The sequence below is a fragment of the Buceros rhinoceros genome, unplaced genomic scaffold, assembly GCF_000710305.1.
Source record: "Buceros rhinoceros silvestris isolate BGI_N320 unplaced genomic scaffold, ASM71030v1 scaffold13885, whole genome shotgun sequence".
In the NCBI taxonomy this organism is placed as follows: Eukaryota; Metazoa; Chordata; class Aves; order Bucerotiformes; family Bucerotidae; genus Buceros; species Buceros rhinoceros.
Window position 1 is genome coordinate 62,448 of NW_010412459.1, and position 16,961 is coordinate 79,408.

Genomic DNA, 16,961 nt, shown 5'->3' on the forward strand with positions numbered 1-16,961 from the left:
ACTCTATATAATATAATGTACTTGGCTGGATTGTAAGATTTTGCTGAATATTCGTTCAATCCACTGCATCGAAACAGCAGTTCGGGATCTCTTTTCCCTTAACACCTTCTCTAACCCCAAAACGGCAAGTTTTACAGTTCAGAGTTGTGTTTAGTATCAGAGTAATGTGAGGCTAAGGATGGAGGTTTCAGGCACATTCCCACAAAGCACCTCAAGTCACACGTTGAGGCTGTATAACTTTTATTAGCTAAGAAGGTATTGCTGTGATAGTGTGACTTTAATTGATTTTCAGGGCAAACAGGTGGTGACGGTTTAGGCATCCCCTGGTCTCCTGCCATTCCTAATTTGGAGCTGCACATCTAATAGCTTCATTAAAATCAACAATCTTCTGGCTTTAGTTTCACCTGAACAGCTGCCTGAAACTGCAAGAGTTGGTCTGTAGTTTGGAAAGCAAGATGCGATAGGTCTGCTGATGGAGAATCTCCCTTACACACCATACACTGTCAATACTTACGATTTTTTCGTGTCGCTGCTGTTGTTCCTCGCTTACAACAGTAACATATTTAGGGTATAATTAGTTGTCGTCTTGCGTTTGTTCGGTAATTCTGTCACAGTGCAGGTTGGGAACCTGCTGAAATTGTGTGTAGATCACTCGTGCTGTTCTCGGTGTTCCCTGTGTGTCAGGTGTGGGGATCACTTATGATTTTTACTCTCTTTGCCTGTAGGAAATGGGTCTCGGGTAGATGAAGAGACCTCCTGGGCTCCAGCACGGGGCTGTGGTGGGGAATCCTGTGTATGGCATAAGGAAAGAGAATAATCTGAAATTCTTTGCCTGAAAGGATGTTGGTTTACTGCTTTTTTTGTGCTTTATAAGTGGGTTTAGATTTCTGGTTTTGTAATCTAGCTTTAATGGCATTTTTATTTTCAATTTTTAATTTAATTTTTTTTTTTGCTTCTGCTCTGTTGCAGTCTGGAAACATTTCTTTAGGACTGCAGTTTATGGAAAAAAGGGTACCAGCCAGTTTTGCAGCATTAGTGTGTGAAAACATCTATATTTCATTTATGTGGGTTTACTGCAACCTGATTTTTTTTTTTTTTTAATTTTGTTTTTTCATGCCATAGCTAGAGTCTGCCAGGGAAATAACCTTATGTGCCATTCTCCTGCCACTGAACACCGAATTAAGTCTAATTAAACCTACTTGCTCTATTAGCGAGTCCTTTTTCCTTTATTCATTCAGCTCTAAAATCCACTATGGAGGAGGAAGTCATTGAAGTAGTTTAAACATATCGTTTATGCTTCCCGTTTGCTACCAATTGTAACCCTGTGTTGAGAGCCCGAAGTGAAAGAATGCTTCCACCAGATACTCTTTCCACTCGCTGTACAATTACGTCACCGTCTGACCCCTGCCACTAATGTTTCTCAGAATGTGAACAAATATGTCTCCGAAGTAAGTGGACATTTATCAGCTCAGCTAATGATAAATTTTTTTCATGACCCTTTTAAGGTGTTCACCTTATGCAGAATAAATAAAATTAACCTACATTTTTTCCCCCCTTTTACATAGCACAGATATTTTTTTCTGACCCTTTTCGGAGGAATTATTTACTATAAGATCAAGCTTTTAACTTGCACAATGCCTGTCTCCCCTACAAGTAGATTAGAACTGTATGCGAGTAATTCTGAAACTATGACCATGCTGATAAACAAACCAAAACATTAGACATAAAAATGACCATTTAATTTAGCTACAATATAAAACAACAGGGTTTTTTTGCATACCACCCTCCCCTTTGTTTTAGGATCTTCCCCCATTGCCTTTGTCTGTGATAGTTACCCCTTCAGAAATATCATGCAGATTTATTCCCCTGACCCACTCCCAGCAGATTACCCCAAAAGACAGAAAACTGTTGTAATATTTTTTCCCTGTTTTTTCAATTTTAAGCTTTATTGCTTGAGGGTCTTAACTGTATTTTACTTGGCACAGGAAATGTAAAATATGTTAGATAAAAACATGAGGGAAAAATTAGACCAGTCAGCATGCCAGCAAACAGCTCTTTCTTTCAGGCTGCAGACGCTGAAGGTTTTGAAGTCTTTGACTCTAAAACTGTTGTATGTACATAAATATAGAACTCAAAACTTGTGGTGTTGTAGTTGGTTTTCTTTTGATTAACACTTTTGGGGATAAAGAGGAATGTAGCAGCCACAAGAAAATGGGATAGACTTGTGGTGAGCTGTTAGGCTTTGGGGTCCGAAGGCACGTGTCTTAAAGGACAAAGGTGATGTCTGCAGACATGCACCCTTTTGTGTGGATAATTATCATCCACACTGACCAGTTTGACAGATCATCTTCAAGTAGCTGTAATGCAATATATAAATCTTAACTTTCCTGTAGACTTAACGTGTGATAAGTTTGGGGGGGTTTAACAGATGTGTGGATGTGGCGCTGAGGGACAGGGTTTAGGGACCTTGGCAGTGCAGGGTGAACGGTTGGACTCGATGGTCTTAAAGGTCTCTTCCAACCAGGTGATTCTATGTTTTCCTAACCCCTCATTATAGAAAGATCTCCAAGGATCTTGTTTTTAATTTCCTAGGCTGACTAATCTCTTTAATATAATCAAAATAAAGGAAACCCCCTCACTTTTTCATTAGTTTCATTTTATTTTGTTGTTGTTTATCTTTTTCTGATTCCAGGCATTGTTATGAATAAAGATTAAATCCATTGAGCATGTTAATGACAAAAGTATTTCAGGAACAGAGCACGGACATTTTGTCAGTGTCTTAAGAGCAGAATTCCAGCCTTCCCTGATGGAGTTATCAACAGCAGTGTCTCAAGAAAATGGTGGAGAACAGATTGTAATATTGTCAACCTTTCTGATTTCGCTGCGACTTTTGCAGAATAACATGCTTTTTCTTAAAGCACCGTTTCTTGGAGTCCGGTGATTGCACATGAATCACAGCTTTCGTTTAAAACACAAATGAGTTTCTCCTTCCAGCAGCAGCAAAGGAAATGAGATCCCCTTGAAAAGTCCAAACCAGTCAGCGATAAAAAAGGCCCTCGTACATACTGACTTCTACAGTATGAGATTTTTCGGGGATTTTTTTTGTTGGTTGTTTCTTACCTTGTTTTGTTGGGAGTGGGTGACACTGAGTTTTTTCTTTTCTTTTTGAATGTTCAAGCTGAATTTAAAATTGTGACCCCGATGACCACGGTTCCTATTGTTTGAATCCTTTCTTACTCCTTTTCCTTGTTGCATCCTCACGTGTAATGTAAATTGTCAAGCACAAGTTGGGTGTCTCAGGTTTTTCCTCTGCCCTTAACCCCATCCTGGGCCATTGTCTCAGCAAGCTGCAGCTGGGACAAGCAGAGAGGGCACACGTGGATATGGCAGCAAGTGTGTTATTTAGCCTGAGCAGACAACTGAGGTGGGCAAACACGGGCGTGTTGTTTCTGATACCCAAAGCATCTTCTGGGGAAAAAAAAAAAAAGGTAGATCTATCTGGTAGCTAATTGTACCAACATAGCCTTTATTCCTACGTCTCAATTCTGTGCAGTCACATGTGAAATACAGTCTGAGTTATTTGGGGACACAATTTGATGTTTTGGTTTGGCTTTGAGGTGTTTAGGAGGATTTTTGTGTGTGTGTGTCTGATTTTAGAGTCTGACTGAGTTTGCACTTGCAACAGAGAGCTTGTGTAGAAGAACGAAGCTTTTTGCCTGTGGTACACCCTTAAAGAAATTAAGTTGTACACTGATGTGTGGAGCAATGCAGAGATAATCTGTAATGTGGCATAAATATTTAAAGACCTCTATTCCTTCAGGTCACTTTTGATTTTGGTCATCGCTGTTCAATACGATGCTTATTTCATACTGCCGTGGAGATGCTCTGCATTCCGCTGGGGACACAAAAAAGCAAATTGAATCTGAAGTCAAGAGATTTCTTCGGCCAGTGCTGGTTTATTTAAGAATAATTTCTCTTCCTGCTGCATCCTTTGTTACTGCATCGCAGTGAGGGAGCGAACTCTGCTCATAACTGACCCCTCCTTGAGCTCCAACTTTGCTCCTATGCCACTTCATAGCCACCCTCTCAGCTGGCCATGGCACAGTGAGAGAGCATCATGTGCATGCAGGAAGGGAGACTGAGTAACGGCAATTCTGGAATGCATCTTTGGGAGAGGATTTGTTCTTAAAAGAGGAAAAAAAAGATCTTTGGGATAAAGCCATGCCCTGAGGTGGGGCTATATTAGACCAATTTCCGTAATAGTTATAAGGGTTTTTTTAATATTCTCGCTAGTCCAACGCACAAGCCAGCCTGGGAGTGCCAGCCTCATTACTGCACTCGCATCAGGCTGCTGAGCCCACATTGACGTTTGATAGTGTGGGCTCAGCAGCACTGTGGTGCCCATGTCTGGAAGAGATACCTCCATATATGCAGCTGTCCTGCTCTATGTGAGCATGTTCGTTCTCTCCTCTACTCTTCTATTCTCCCTTTCTAAGGACAGGAATAAATATCTGTCAGAAATAATTTGTTGTTGACAGACATGTTGCCTCCGAGGGATTCGAGTGCCCTTTTGGGGAGCTAGTATCTTACGTTATTGGCTAATATCCTGTATTTTATTTGGGGCAGAGGGACTGAAAGCTTTTTAAAAAAATGCCAGAGAGTTTGTCCCAAAATGTTTAGTTGCAGAAATTCTCCTTTTTTTATAGCGTCCATTTGTGCGTACGTGGCAACTTGTGACTGCAAAACCCAGAGAAAAGCTAAAAATGTGTAATTCCTCTCCCCTGTAAGTAAAGGGGGGCACATCTTTGCGTCTCAACTCAAAATCGATGTGTTACTATAGTTCAAAACATGACTCGGATGTTCACAGCGGTGTGAGCTCAAATTTTTCTCCCAGATTCATGCATTGCAGAGACTATGTTTAAAAATATCAAGGAAACTTTTGACGAAGCTGTTAGTAGTTTAGAGTTCAGTTAAATTGTGCGAGTTTTGAGTAATATTTTTCACAGCTTTGCTGATGAGGCATTTCATTAACATCGGTGCCTACACTGGTTGAGAAAATAACCTTTTACCGTGGGTTCCTAGTGTTCATTTAATCTCCTTTCGCTTTTATTTTTTCCATCCGATGGAACATATCCCTCTCCTTCTCCGATCACTGTTTTCCAAGAACTATTGTGTCACGCAACACAGTATCTTTTAGTTATCCACAAAGACTTACCAGGTTAAAAAGGGCTTGTGTTTTAGATATAAAAAAAATAATTACTGTATAGAAAATTGCACAGAAACCCCTATCCAACGCTAGGTTTCTAAATCTCTTAAAACTGTTCTATCCCATGACTGTGGGTTCGCTGGTGACAAATGTTTTATGGGCATACTTTAGTAGACACCCGTCTAAAATCTGTTCTTAATAGTCAGATCCTAAATTGGAACCAGAGGAGCAGAAAAACCAGATTTGAAACGTTTTTCTAAGGGTTTGTTTTTACTTTCAGTTGAGACTGCCTTCTCTCATCTTTTGTACTGCTGTCAAAAGGGCCACTCTCATGGTTGTTCAAGCTCCATGCTTCTTGACAGGAACAGTTGGACCCCTCTTCAATGATTTTCAGATGAAACAGCTTTCAACCCTCCAGAGCTTTAACTTGTAGTTATTAGGCCCTTTGAAATAGCAACACATTAATCAGCTGAAATCAAGTGGTCCTTGCTCCAAGGCTGTGATATTGCTGTTCTCTTCTAGGTAGAACTCCAGTCCAAATATTAGTTTCAAGAGCTCTTTTTTTTTCTCCCTCTAGATATGTCTATCCCATTTCTGTTTCTATTTTGATCATTGTTTTATAATGCTGTGAATTAAATTACTCAGTTTTATAATAGGCTTTTATGCTCTCAAATTGCATTAAAAGATTTAATACAGAAAGTGAGCTTCCACTTGTTTGACTTTTAGTTTAGAAATTGGTTACTGTCCTTTAAACTTCTCTCACACACGGTATGGAGCCCAGCAGAGAAGGTATCAATGATGTAATGGATTATGTCTGACAGAACTTGGTCTAACAATGATGTGAAACATTGAAAAAAATATATAATTTATTAAAACTGGGTCCTTTGAAACAGGGTCTTTGTTTCTGTCCCCAACTTTGGTGATACTGAGCAAGTGATCTGAAGCTGTTCATGACTTCCTTTACCAGTCCATGTATTTGGCAAAAGATGGTCTAGGAATTACAAGTCAAGGTGATGGTGTTCCTTGCAACAGCCATCATGTACAGCAGCAGCTGAACCATTCTTGAGTTTTGTCAGAAAGTATTGCTGGGAAAATAATTTATGGAAGGCAATGCCAAAGTTTCTCCCAAGCGTAAGGTATCACTGGGGAGAAAATAAAAACGTGATTGAGAACCTGGTAATCTGAGGAATGGATGTGAGCATCACAGGGCTGTTGATGCTGTAGTCAGTGTCAGAGAGCTGCCTGAGAGTCGATTAAAGAGGATGTGGGCCTGTTAGGAAACTGCTTAGAAAACTGGTGCTGCAGCATGACTCAGAAGGCTAAAGACTCTAAGGCTAAATAATTTCTGAATAGCTTAATCAATTTGTCTTGTGCCTGTGTTGTGTCACAACAGTGAAACTGCCCTTTGCAGCGGCGGTACCTGGAAAGCAACTCTTCTTCAGGACATGTGGGAGCTCTATCAAAGCATCGTCGAGTGATAACTCAGCAACTGATTAACCAGTCAGCATTAGAAAGGAAGCTACCCTATGCCTCAGCTATCAATTCAGACTACAGCGAGATTTTGTAATTAAGTTTTAAGTTTTATTTAAGGTCTGAAACTTAATAATATACAAAATGTACTGTTGCATCTAAAATCACCAAGGTCTTGATTTTGTATCTTGCCTAAATGACCTGTGATTGCAGGGTTGCATTGTACTTGCAACTGAGCAGAGTGATGTTCACATAGGATGGTGATAGATGCACTAAAATTGGTTTAAGTCCTGCAACTGAATGAATGAAGAGAGGTTCTTGAAGAGCTTCAATGACTCCTGTAGGACTTTGCCTAGCTGACTGCCGGTGGAGTCTTTTTGCTGTGTTGAGAAGATGGAGTTTGTTAATACCCAGGGAGATGATGTAAATGCAACCTCCTCCAAAAGGCTGAAGCAAGTGTTTTGAATTAATACCTGGCAATACGAATTTCCATGAAGGAGTTTACATAAGGATCAGATGTATATTTATACACGTGTGTCTGTTTTTATCTGTCTCTGTATACCTGCATTAGGTATCTGTGTGGATATTTACAGTAACAGGTCCTCGTTCTTTAGAGTGACACTTGAGGTAGGACAGGAGCTGGTATCGCCTTCACTTTGTCTTACAATGCCAGTAGAGATTAATCTAAGGGAGTTGGAATAGCTTCAGAGGAACTTGTTCAGGTTAGAACTTTCCACTTATGGAAGATTTTTGAGCTTGGAATATCACAGTTTTTGAAGTCCTTATTAACTAAAGCTGTGCCAGACTGCTGTCAGACAGATCAAGTACTGTGCCTTCTTGTCCAGGATTCTTGTGTTTCTCTTGCCTTGCTTACATATAAAAACTGACTGTTGGAATCATTATCGCTTCTAATTTTTTAGTATGTTGAGAAGCAGGCTCAAAAAGAGGAAAAAATTAAAACCAAATCTTCTCCTACGTCCTTATGCTGCAATCAGTAGCATGGGGATATATTGTCTGGATGTCAGCCCTTTTATAAATCAATATATCTCCAAGATTGTTTTACTGGGTTACAAATGCCAAGAACAGGATGACAGTCTTAATTCCTTGCATGGCAACGGCTAACACAAAATCAGGTGCTCTCTAGAACATGCAGCCTGTTTGGGCGGGGTTATGGATACAGTCGTTGTTTCTTGGTTTATGTTTGGCCCCTGGTAAATACTAACTGGCCATTTGGCTGCTGTCAGACAACTCTTCTCATTTAAGTTACAACAGCTGCTGTTTTGTAGGGGTATAAATTCTCACCCCACTGAATGCAGTGGGAAGAGCTGTGTTAGTAGAGAGTGGTTATGCTCTCAGGGCCGTAACAGAAAATACATTGCCATAAATATCTCATTCTGGAAGTGCCAGTGTTGCCTTTGTATGTAGTGTCTGATGGGCCAAGAATGGAGGGAGGTAGAGATTTAGCTTTGTGATCCCCCATAGAGTCTTCCCTTCACTACAATTTGAGATACATTGACTGGATCTGACTCATTTTCACCTACCTAAAAATGTGATTTTTGTTTCTGATCCTTCCGGATCTTTTCTTTGGGGGGAAGAAAAATCAGATAAATGTGTTCGTGCCTTGTCTTTAAAGGAGATTGTTTAAAATAGCTTCAAGTTACTACCAGCATTAGGCAGTTCTTCTGGAAACACTATGTATGAATAGAAAAGGAAATGGGATCACAACATGCGTTTTATGGCAGTTCTGGATTTAGTTTATTAACTTTGCATTGCCAACCGCTCCAAGTGTGCAGTTCGTTCAGGTATTGTTGGTACTTGTAAGATAGGATTGCAGTTTGGCTTCGTATTTTTTTTTTTAAATCCTAACTGCTTTTTAAATCCCCGTCATATTAGTTATATGTTTTGCTGATCCAATTTGCAGAACAGAACTTAAGAATTTGGCTTCTGGTTTTGCTATTAGTGGATTTTGTCAGATATGACTCCAAACGCACAGACTCAAACTGGTTTTGGGCAGAAGACTCCAAGTAACCAGCAAAATCAGCATATGCTGAAAAATGGCAAGGGTATGAGAATGTACACTTGGCTTACTGGATCCCTTTCCAAAATAATGCATCACATGCAGCCTAGAGCCTCACCTCCGCGGAAGGTGCTGCTGCCTTCTCTGTGCTGCTATGACAAGAATATAGGTGGATTAGTGGTGAAGACCTCCTGGGGAGCACGTTTACCTCTCTAAGTGGCTTTGTTACACTAAGGACAACAGGCTTTCTGGCTCGAGAGTGTTCCGGGAAGGAGTGAATAAAGCCTTCAGACTAACCTTGTTTCGTAGCCTTGTACTCCACCACAACCAGGGGAGGAGAAGCTAACAAATGGCAGCCTAATGGATTCAAACAGAATAGAGAGAGACCGCGTTTTATGAGCTGACTTTCTTTGCCAAAATAACATGAATGAGGTTAACAGAGATTCAAGGATGGATGTGAATAGCAATAATGACTAAAAGCCCTTCTTACATATCTATCTTTCTCTTTAAACACTTGTATGTATTCCCTTCTGCTGTTTTATTTCTCCCAGGTATTTGTGGTCACCGTCTGGAGCGTGGAACTGTACATGGTGCCTCTGGCTCTACTGGTGCTCTTTGCATACAACTTCTCCCTTGTCAAAACAGGGAAGGTCAACAACACCCAGGATGCCCAGGCAAGTAAAGTGGCAGTAACATTTCTGGCAGCCCCAGCTTGAATTTCCCCTTGAGCAAAATGTCATGCATTTTAAAGGAATTAAGCTCGTTGTGTAGCTAAACGGCGTTTTTATTTTAAAGTTACTGAAAAGAAACCTCAACCTTCTCCATTTTCATGATTCAATTCAAGCAGTAAAGCATTCAGAGTAGTAGGAGATGAGAATGTGGGGGATCTCTCTGAATAACTACAAATATTTTTAACTAAGTTGAATTGAAGACTTACAAAGCAACAAGTTCCTAAACCCCATGCTCTTATACTTTGCATCGCTCTCACAATTCGTGACTCACAGAGAAGCTGAAAGAGAAGTTAGTTGGTTTTAAACCTTGTTCTGTGATCTGAGTCTTTAAGAAGCCTTTATTCCTCTGCCCCACTCCCCTTTTTGAATGAAAAGTGCTTCCCCCCTCCCCTGCCCAGAAACTCACCCTTCATTTATTTTGGGAGAAAAAAGAAAGGTGTAAATGCAAAAATAACTACATGTGTGGCAAAGTGCTGCTGCTGTTTGATGTTGACCGCTGTCTTTACTTATATAACAATGGTAATTACAGTTAGAAATGAGAGTAAATTCATGGATATCCCTAATATTCTGGTTTTGTGAAATAAGTACAGTAATGAAATGCAGGCTGAATTGTAGCTTCTTTCTAATTTTTAATAAAAAGATGATCACATTTATGCCCATGAAGAATACCTTTGCCCAAAGATTCAAGTGGGTTTTATACAAAAAGATATCTTAGAATTGAAAAAGTCAATAGCTGGTTTACTACTTTTAGTGAGGAAAGTTGCTCCTAGTTCAGTTTTCATCCATTCCCAAGTGGGAAGATTGTTTGAAAACAGGGAAAGTTGCATTATCCAGACCAGGACATACACTTGATTGGAAAACAAATGTTAAAAGCAATGTTTTTATCCAGTTTCAGCCAAGACCAGGTTAACACTGGGTGTCCTCAGTGACTACTTTATTTCATCGAGAAAATAAGAACTTCCCATGTGGAAGAATCCCAGGCAAAGATGTGGTTTTGGTTTTAATACAAAAGACAATATAAAGTAACTTAACCATGAAAAAATACTCACAGAATACCTTCCAGCACCTGTCACTCATCCTGTGGTGAGTTTGTTGCATGTTCAAGAGAAGAGAGTCTCCCATAAGTCAGCAAAATTCAACAGTACATCATTCTGGTGGATACTACAAAGAATACAGGTTAATTGTAGTGATACTGAAGAAAGGTCCATCAAAGTTGGCTCTTTTCCTGTCACACGTCATGCAAACAATGCCAGCCCATGAAATTCAGGGGTGCATTTTGCATAAGCAAAGATACACATCTGCCTAAGTGCTTTGCAGGATTGGGATCATATGGAACAAGTAGTCAAAGTGCCTTTAATATTACCTGATTTCTTTTTTATGTGTGTCTATGATTCTAACCATCTGTAGGTCAAAAATAGACAATCAGGTGCTACCCCTAGCCACATCTGTCCTGCAGATGAGAAGAGGTTTTCTACAAAATACCAATGCTTTTTACACAGTCATTTATTTATTTTCGCTTCTTCAGACCTTGGCTGCATGTGTGCTACCTTTTGGGTTTTGTGTGCCAGCACGCACGTTTCATGTATTTAGAGGAATGTGAGTAACAGTCTTTGCAAAAGTGGACCTCAAATTCTCTCTGATTTCTGTGCTATAAAAATGGGAATAACAGTATTAACCTTGCACACATGATCCGGTTGCCAGGAGGCTGAATTTGGGAATATTGGTAAAAGGGCTTATGATTTACAGATGGGGAATTTCCATAGAAGTGTAAACCGTGATCAGTGTTAATCCAGCTGCTCAGGGTATTCCAGAAAACCAAAGAGTAAATCTGGGTATCCGAGCTCTCGGTACCTGCTGCATACTAGATGCAACTGCTTTTTGGGGTGGAGGAAACCACAAAAACACCCACCCCCCCAAAAAAATCCCAAACCAATTTTTTTATGGTGGTTCTTCACATTCTTTGTATATTTGCTGTGTTTAAACTTGTAGTACACCAATTCAAATGTACCTATTAAATAACCAAGAAATGCTCGGAGGACCCTGTAAAGGCTGGTCTTATTAAATACCTGAATTGAAATCCAAGTGCTCCCAATTCTAAGCTTTAGCCAAGCCTTTTGTTTTCTCCCCTACCTGACAGTACAGGAGTTAATGGGAGGAAATAATGCTGCATTGAAATCTGACTGCGATTCTTGAGATTGATTATGTTCATACTTAATGTATTTTCTAAAGGCCGAAGTTTCAGTAATGGCCCTAAAGGGAGGGAGCAGTCATTGTAGCAGTGAGGGTGGAACAAGTTGAGTATAGAGCCGTCAGCCTTGACATACCTGCTGGTTTGTTTGACAGACTAAGAACAAGACTGCCAACTTTTACTGTAAACAATGAATTTGAAAGCCTATTGCCTTCAAACTACTGGACACAGTCACTAATGCTTTATTTGGATTTAAAATTTGTATAGGGTATTGCATGCTTTGTTCAGGATATCACAAAAAAAAAGTCCTTGAATACAAAACATCATTTCTGCAAGGTAACAGTGGTAGGGTTTTTCAATGACTCACAATATAAATGGGAGAAGACCGTGTAACGAAACGTTGCGGGAGTATCATAAGCTTTTTGACCGTTGCCTGTCATTGAAAAGTAAGTGTAGTGTTTTGTAATACGGGCAACTACTTTTGCAGGAGCTTATGGGCTTGGATGAAGATGAGGATGAAGATGATAAGGTAAGCATATCTCATGATCCCGTTAGCTAGAATCAGAAGGAATGTGGGAGAGCACAAAGTCACCATCCTATCTCCACGAGGTCTTTATTTATTAACTGGAAAAAAATTGTTACCAGTTTACTGGTTGGCAAACTTGGAAGTATGAAAAGATTAGTTTTAGCAACATTCCATAGTGGCGTTAACTACGCAAAACCTCTGAATTTTAATCGAATCTGAGCAGTCCCCCATTTGTGCTGAAATCATAACGTACGTGTTCATGTAGGTGCTCTCACAGGTATGTGTATGGGTCGCCAAGGTACAAAGCCGTGCACAAGTATCTAAAATCCCCCATCGCTTCCATTTTGATCCATTTCAGAACGGATGACATTCTGAATTAATGGCTTTAATGATTTGGCATTTCTAGTTCCGTAGGCCAGAACTGGTGTGATTTGTGAGACAATTCTAACCAGTCTTCCACCGTTTCTTTTAGAGTCTAGGGAAAAAAACCTATTTTAGTCCATCAGCTGAAATGTAGAAAGAATTGCAGTTGGCAAGGCCTGCTTTTTTATTTTATTGGAGTGTATTTACTCATTCTTCTCACTATGAAAAATTCATTGGATTTTTTTCAACTTTATCAAACCACAGTGACAAATGATAAAAGGATTAGAGGGCATGACATATGAAAAAAGATTAAGAGAACGTAATGTATACAGCTTGAAAAAACATAAGTAAGTGAAGGAGGATCTGATAATCTATAAATACTTCAAAGCTAAAAGGTGAGGAATTATTTAACGAGCAACAGCATGCAAAGGAACATTAGCTGTTAGGAAGAAAATGTTCACAAATGTGAAATTTTCAAATGGAATACTAAGTTAATAAGACTCTTCTTGAATATTCTGCATTTTAAGAGTGTTACATTGAAATTGATTGTTGAGAAGTAAATCAATACCACAGTTAGCAAGTGCAACTTAACTCTTCTCAGGCACAGACACTAGAACTGGAGCTCAGCAGACGAATTGAGGGGAATATTCATTTGAATTTAACCCGCTCTTCTGCAGTGGTTATGTTTTAATGAACAACCAGAAATCTGACAAAGTGTCTAAAGTTTACTTTATAAATCTAGTTGAATTACAGATTTCTTGCAACACACAATAATTGTTTAAATATTCTCATTTCTAATTCACTCTTTGCATGGTAAAATTCATCAACTAAATGGACCAATATCTGGAACTCATCAGAATTTGCTAAATGAAAGTTGGACCGTTTTCAAAGGAATACTGTTTATCTCTAAAAGTCGGTAATTTCTATTTTGTGAGCACCCAAAGCCAGACACCTGTAAATCTTATTTGTGTGATGCCTAAAGGTGTAACTTATTCGCTGGAACCAATCCTGTTTACTTTCTTCTTTTTTAATATTCCTCTTTTTCATTTGCAAGTGCTGAGGTGGGGAGAAAAAAAAGTAGACATGTATTAAATGGATATTTAATCCTCTGTTTCCTGTGCTGAGCAACAAATCCATTGCTGCATAGCCAAAATTTTCCGGGTTACATTTACCCTAGATTTAACTCCAGTGACTTTGGTTCTCTCTGTTCTCTATAAATACAGCTGGGTCACTTAAATATGGATCTAATCACTTTGAATTTCTGCCACACTCACACTGCACTAAACAGCTTCACTTTCTTTCTCCTTCTTCGTTCCTAAGCATGCAGGTTTGGGAAAACTCCTGAGAGCCAGTGTGAGCTGGGGATGATTTGGCCCTACCATGTTGTGATTGATCAATGTTGCCTCCGTTTCATGCATGCACAGTGACTCTTTGAAATGAGGGCTGGTAGCACTGGCTGAAGCTACTTGCAGTCGACACCTCCAGCAGGCTTTCTCATCAAGATAAAGAACACTTTATATCCCAACATTACGGCAATAATAGTTCATAACTTGTGTTAACCGATACACTAGTGTTATGGGTTTATGGAATTCTGACACACAATTTTCAGGAGACAATTGCCATGTGTTCTACGTCAAGTGCTTCACAGCATTGCCTTAATATCTTCATCCTGTCCTGGGTACATCCCTTTTGCCTCACTGATGAACCATGCCTGCAGTCTGAGGACTTGCATCTTTAAGTACATTAGGTTATTCAAAGTGACTTTTCCAAGTCTGAGGGTGGCCAATGTTCTCTAGGGTGTGTAAGAAAAATGTAACTTTATGACATTATCTCATGGTAATGTCAACATTTAAACAGACAACTATACTTTAAAAAGAAGTCTGTGTATTTTTTTTTTTTCCCTCCCTAATACAAGAGCTCCTGAAGCTGAAGTCTGCTGGCTGGGTTGTGGTATACAAGGTCACCGTTTCTGTTTCCTATCATCGTGCTGTATCAAAATACTCACACACATAGCCTTTCTGGGTTCTGCTGCTTGTTAGACATAACAGACCATGCTTCTGGGAATTGTAACACACCCTCTAAGAGCTGAACTGTTTACAAATTATAAATATACAGACGCTTAGTTCAAAAACCCAAGGGCAGATTAACTCCTTCCATCTAAACTATCTGTCTGAAATGACGGGGCTTAATTGCCAGCTCCCCCTTTCTTTCCTGCTCTCCCCTCCCTGAATACCAGCATGGAGGACTGTAAAAGATAAGAGAGCTCTGTCCCTTTGGCACAAGCTCTTCGGTGGATGAATGCCTTCCCGGATTTGTGCCATCTTGGACATGGAGTTCAGGCTGCGTTGTGTCAGCTCTGGGCTCTGTCAGTCGCGTTTTAAAATCACATCCCCGACACATCTTTCACCTGCCAGTAGAAAGGTATAGACAAGTTAGATGCATCTTGATGTAAGTTGTCTGATTTTTGACCATTACTGTTTATTTTACTTTTTTCTTTTTTGACGTGAATGTAGAGCTTCAAGAGCAGACAGTTACCCTGTTGAGTGAGTGTCTTATGAGACACGACTGGAAAGAGTCTTGGAGTCTTCTCCTGATCTTGTCTGTATAAAAGTTTGCATCTCCTCCAAAACAGACAAAACTTATATTACTACTATTTCCAGGTCTGATAACTGATTCAAAAGAAAATCAGAGACAAAACTAAATCAACAATTCCAGTATTTATTTGTTCGGGTTTTTTTTTTCCTTGGAGGGTTTCTATCCAGTGGTGAGCCAGTGTAGCCCTGCTTGCCCAGTGGGATGTAATGGGGAACGATCAGATGACATCATGGCTTTAAGCCAAGTTATTTGGCAACTTCCAGAAATCTTTATTGTCTCATGTGTTGGAAAAAAGTGGGGGAAAAAAAATCCCCAAAGAAGAAAAATACAATATTTCTAATGTAGGAAATTTTCTGTCAAAATAGGTACCGAAAATATACAAATTTTTATGAGCACAATTCAAAAAGACTCCAGCCGAACAAATTAAAGTCAAATTCATCCAGTAGCAAGCAGCTGACATTTTCCATTTGAGTTAGATTCAGCATGTGGAAACCTTCCGTATGGATCTTATTTGTACGGGTGGATTACGATGAAAATTGCATTAATTTTCTCCACAGTAAAGGTCAGTAATTGAAACATGAACCAAGAGTCTATTGTGTAAGATGCTATATCCCCATAGTTAAGAAAGGTCATTCAAGACAATATCATCTCATTGTTTTATTCTCTGGAAGTATAAATAATTTCATTAGGTTTTCTTTTTCTCTTCAATATAACAATTGCAATATAATACTTCAACATCTGCCATCAAGATTGCTGAAGAAAAATGATGGTAAAGACTTGAAAATCCCCAGTGATGCACAGGGCATGTTCAGCCTAACAAGGAGCACCCATCCTCTCCACAAAATTATGGGCAAGATCGTGTCCTAAAAAACCCTATAAGGTGCCAACTGGCTCTTTGAGGCTTCTCTCTTACTGCTTCCTGATGAGTCTATGCACAGACCATTGTACATTAACGATGGAGAAGTCTAAGGGACAGATCCTGCTACTTGCTCGAGTTATGTTCGGTGGAAAGCTGGAAGTTGGGGCATTTCTGAGCACGCATAATTATCTGGTCTTGTAGCCGTCTTGACTAAAGTGTAAATACAAGTTTCCAGGTATCACTTAATACATAATTACAGCTTCTGTAAGTTTTCTCTGAGCTTTGTATTAACCTAACGGACTTCTGGTTAAGACAAGAGTGCAAGCCTTGCTCTGGTTGTGCTTTACACTTTGCTTGGTAGCTTCCTGTGCACAAGGAACTGGAAGATAAACAAACTGTCATTATTTACTCTGCAGCATTGTTTAGGACCGCTCTTATCCGTAGGCTCCTCATAAACTGGCACAGTGCTTGTCTCAGCGTCATGACCCACCCATTCATAGGTTTAGGAGTGATGGGGAGAGAGGAGTTGAAAGGAGGGACTTGCAGAGGATTTTTAAATATCCTGGAAACTGTGGTATGATTCTTCTCACACAGAAACCTTAGCAGCCCTATGGCAGTCTAAAATTCTCCCCCTTGCCCTGGAGGTGGGTAACTCAACACTGTAACTTCTCCAAATCTCTGGAGAAATATTAAGTAGCAATAGGCAGGTCACTGGGCCGAGCGCATAAACCTCAGGGAGTTCGTCTCCCTTAAAAATTCCAACTGTTTAAAATGTTGTTAAAATTTATTTTGAATTAGCCAGATGTATGAATAGGTCTAGCTTTCTCCTGTACCCCAAATTGCTCACGACCATTACCTGGATTATAGATGATGATCCAGTAGTTTAAGTCTGATCACCACGTGGTTCTTGGGTCTCAAGTGTATTTCCAGGAGAAAGCACTTATTTTGAAAAGTTTTCTTTGTCTTTCCCCCCCCCCCCCCCCCCCCCCCCCCCCTCTCTCCTTCT

The 16,961-nt window shown here is 39.8% G+C and overlaps 1 protein-coding gene across 1 annotated transcript in view; it reads left to right on the forward strand.

Annotated features, from left to right (window-relative positions):
* MCTP2 (multiple C2 domains, transmembrane 2) overlaps positions 1-16,961 on the forward strand; it is a gene marked incomplete at its 5' end in the record, with an annotated part of 84,082 nt that overhangs the window by 54,129 nt on the left and 12,992 nt on the right. The window contains 2 exons of the mRNA XM_010136411.1: positions 9,245-9,367; positions 12,100-12,141. Of these exons, the coding sequence (XP_010134713.1) occupies positions 9,245-9,367; positions 12,100-12,141 (165 nt within the window). The remainder of the gene's footprint in view (positions 1-9,244; positions 9,368-12,099; positions 12,142-16,961) is intronic.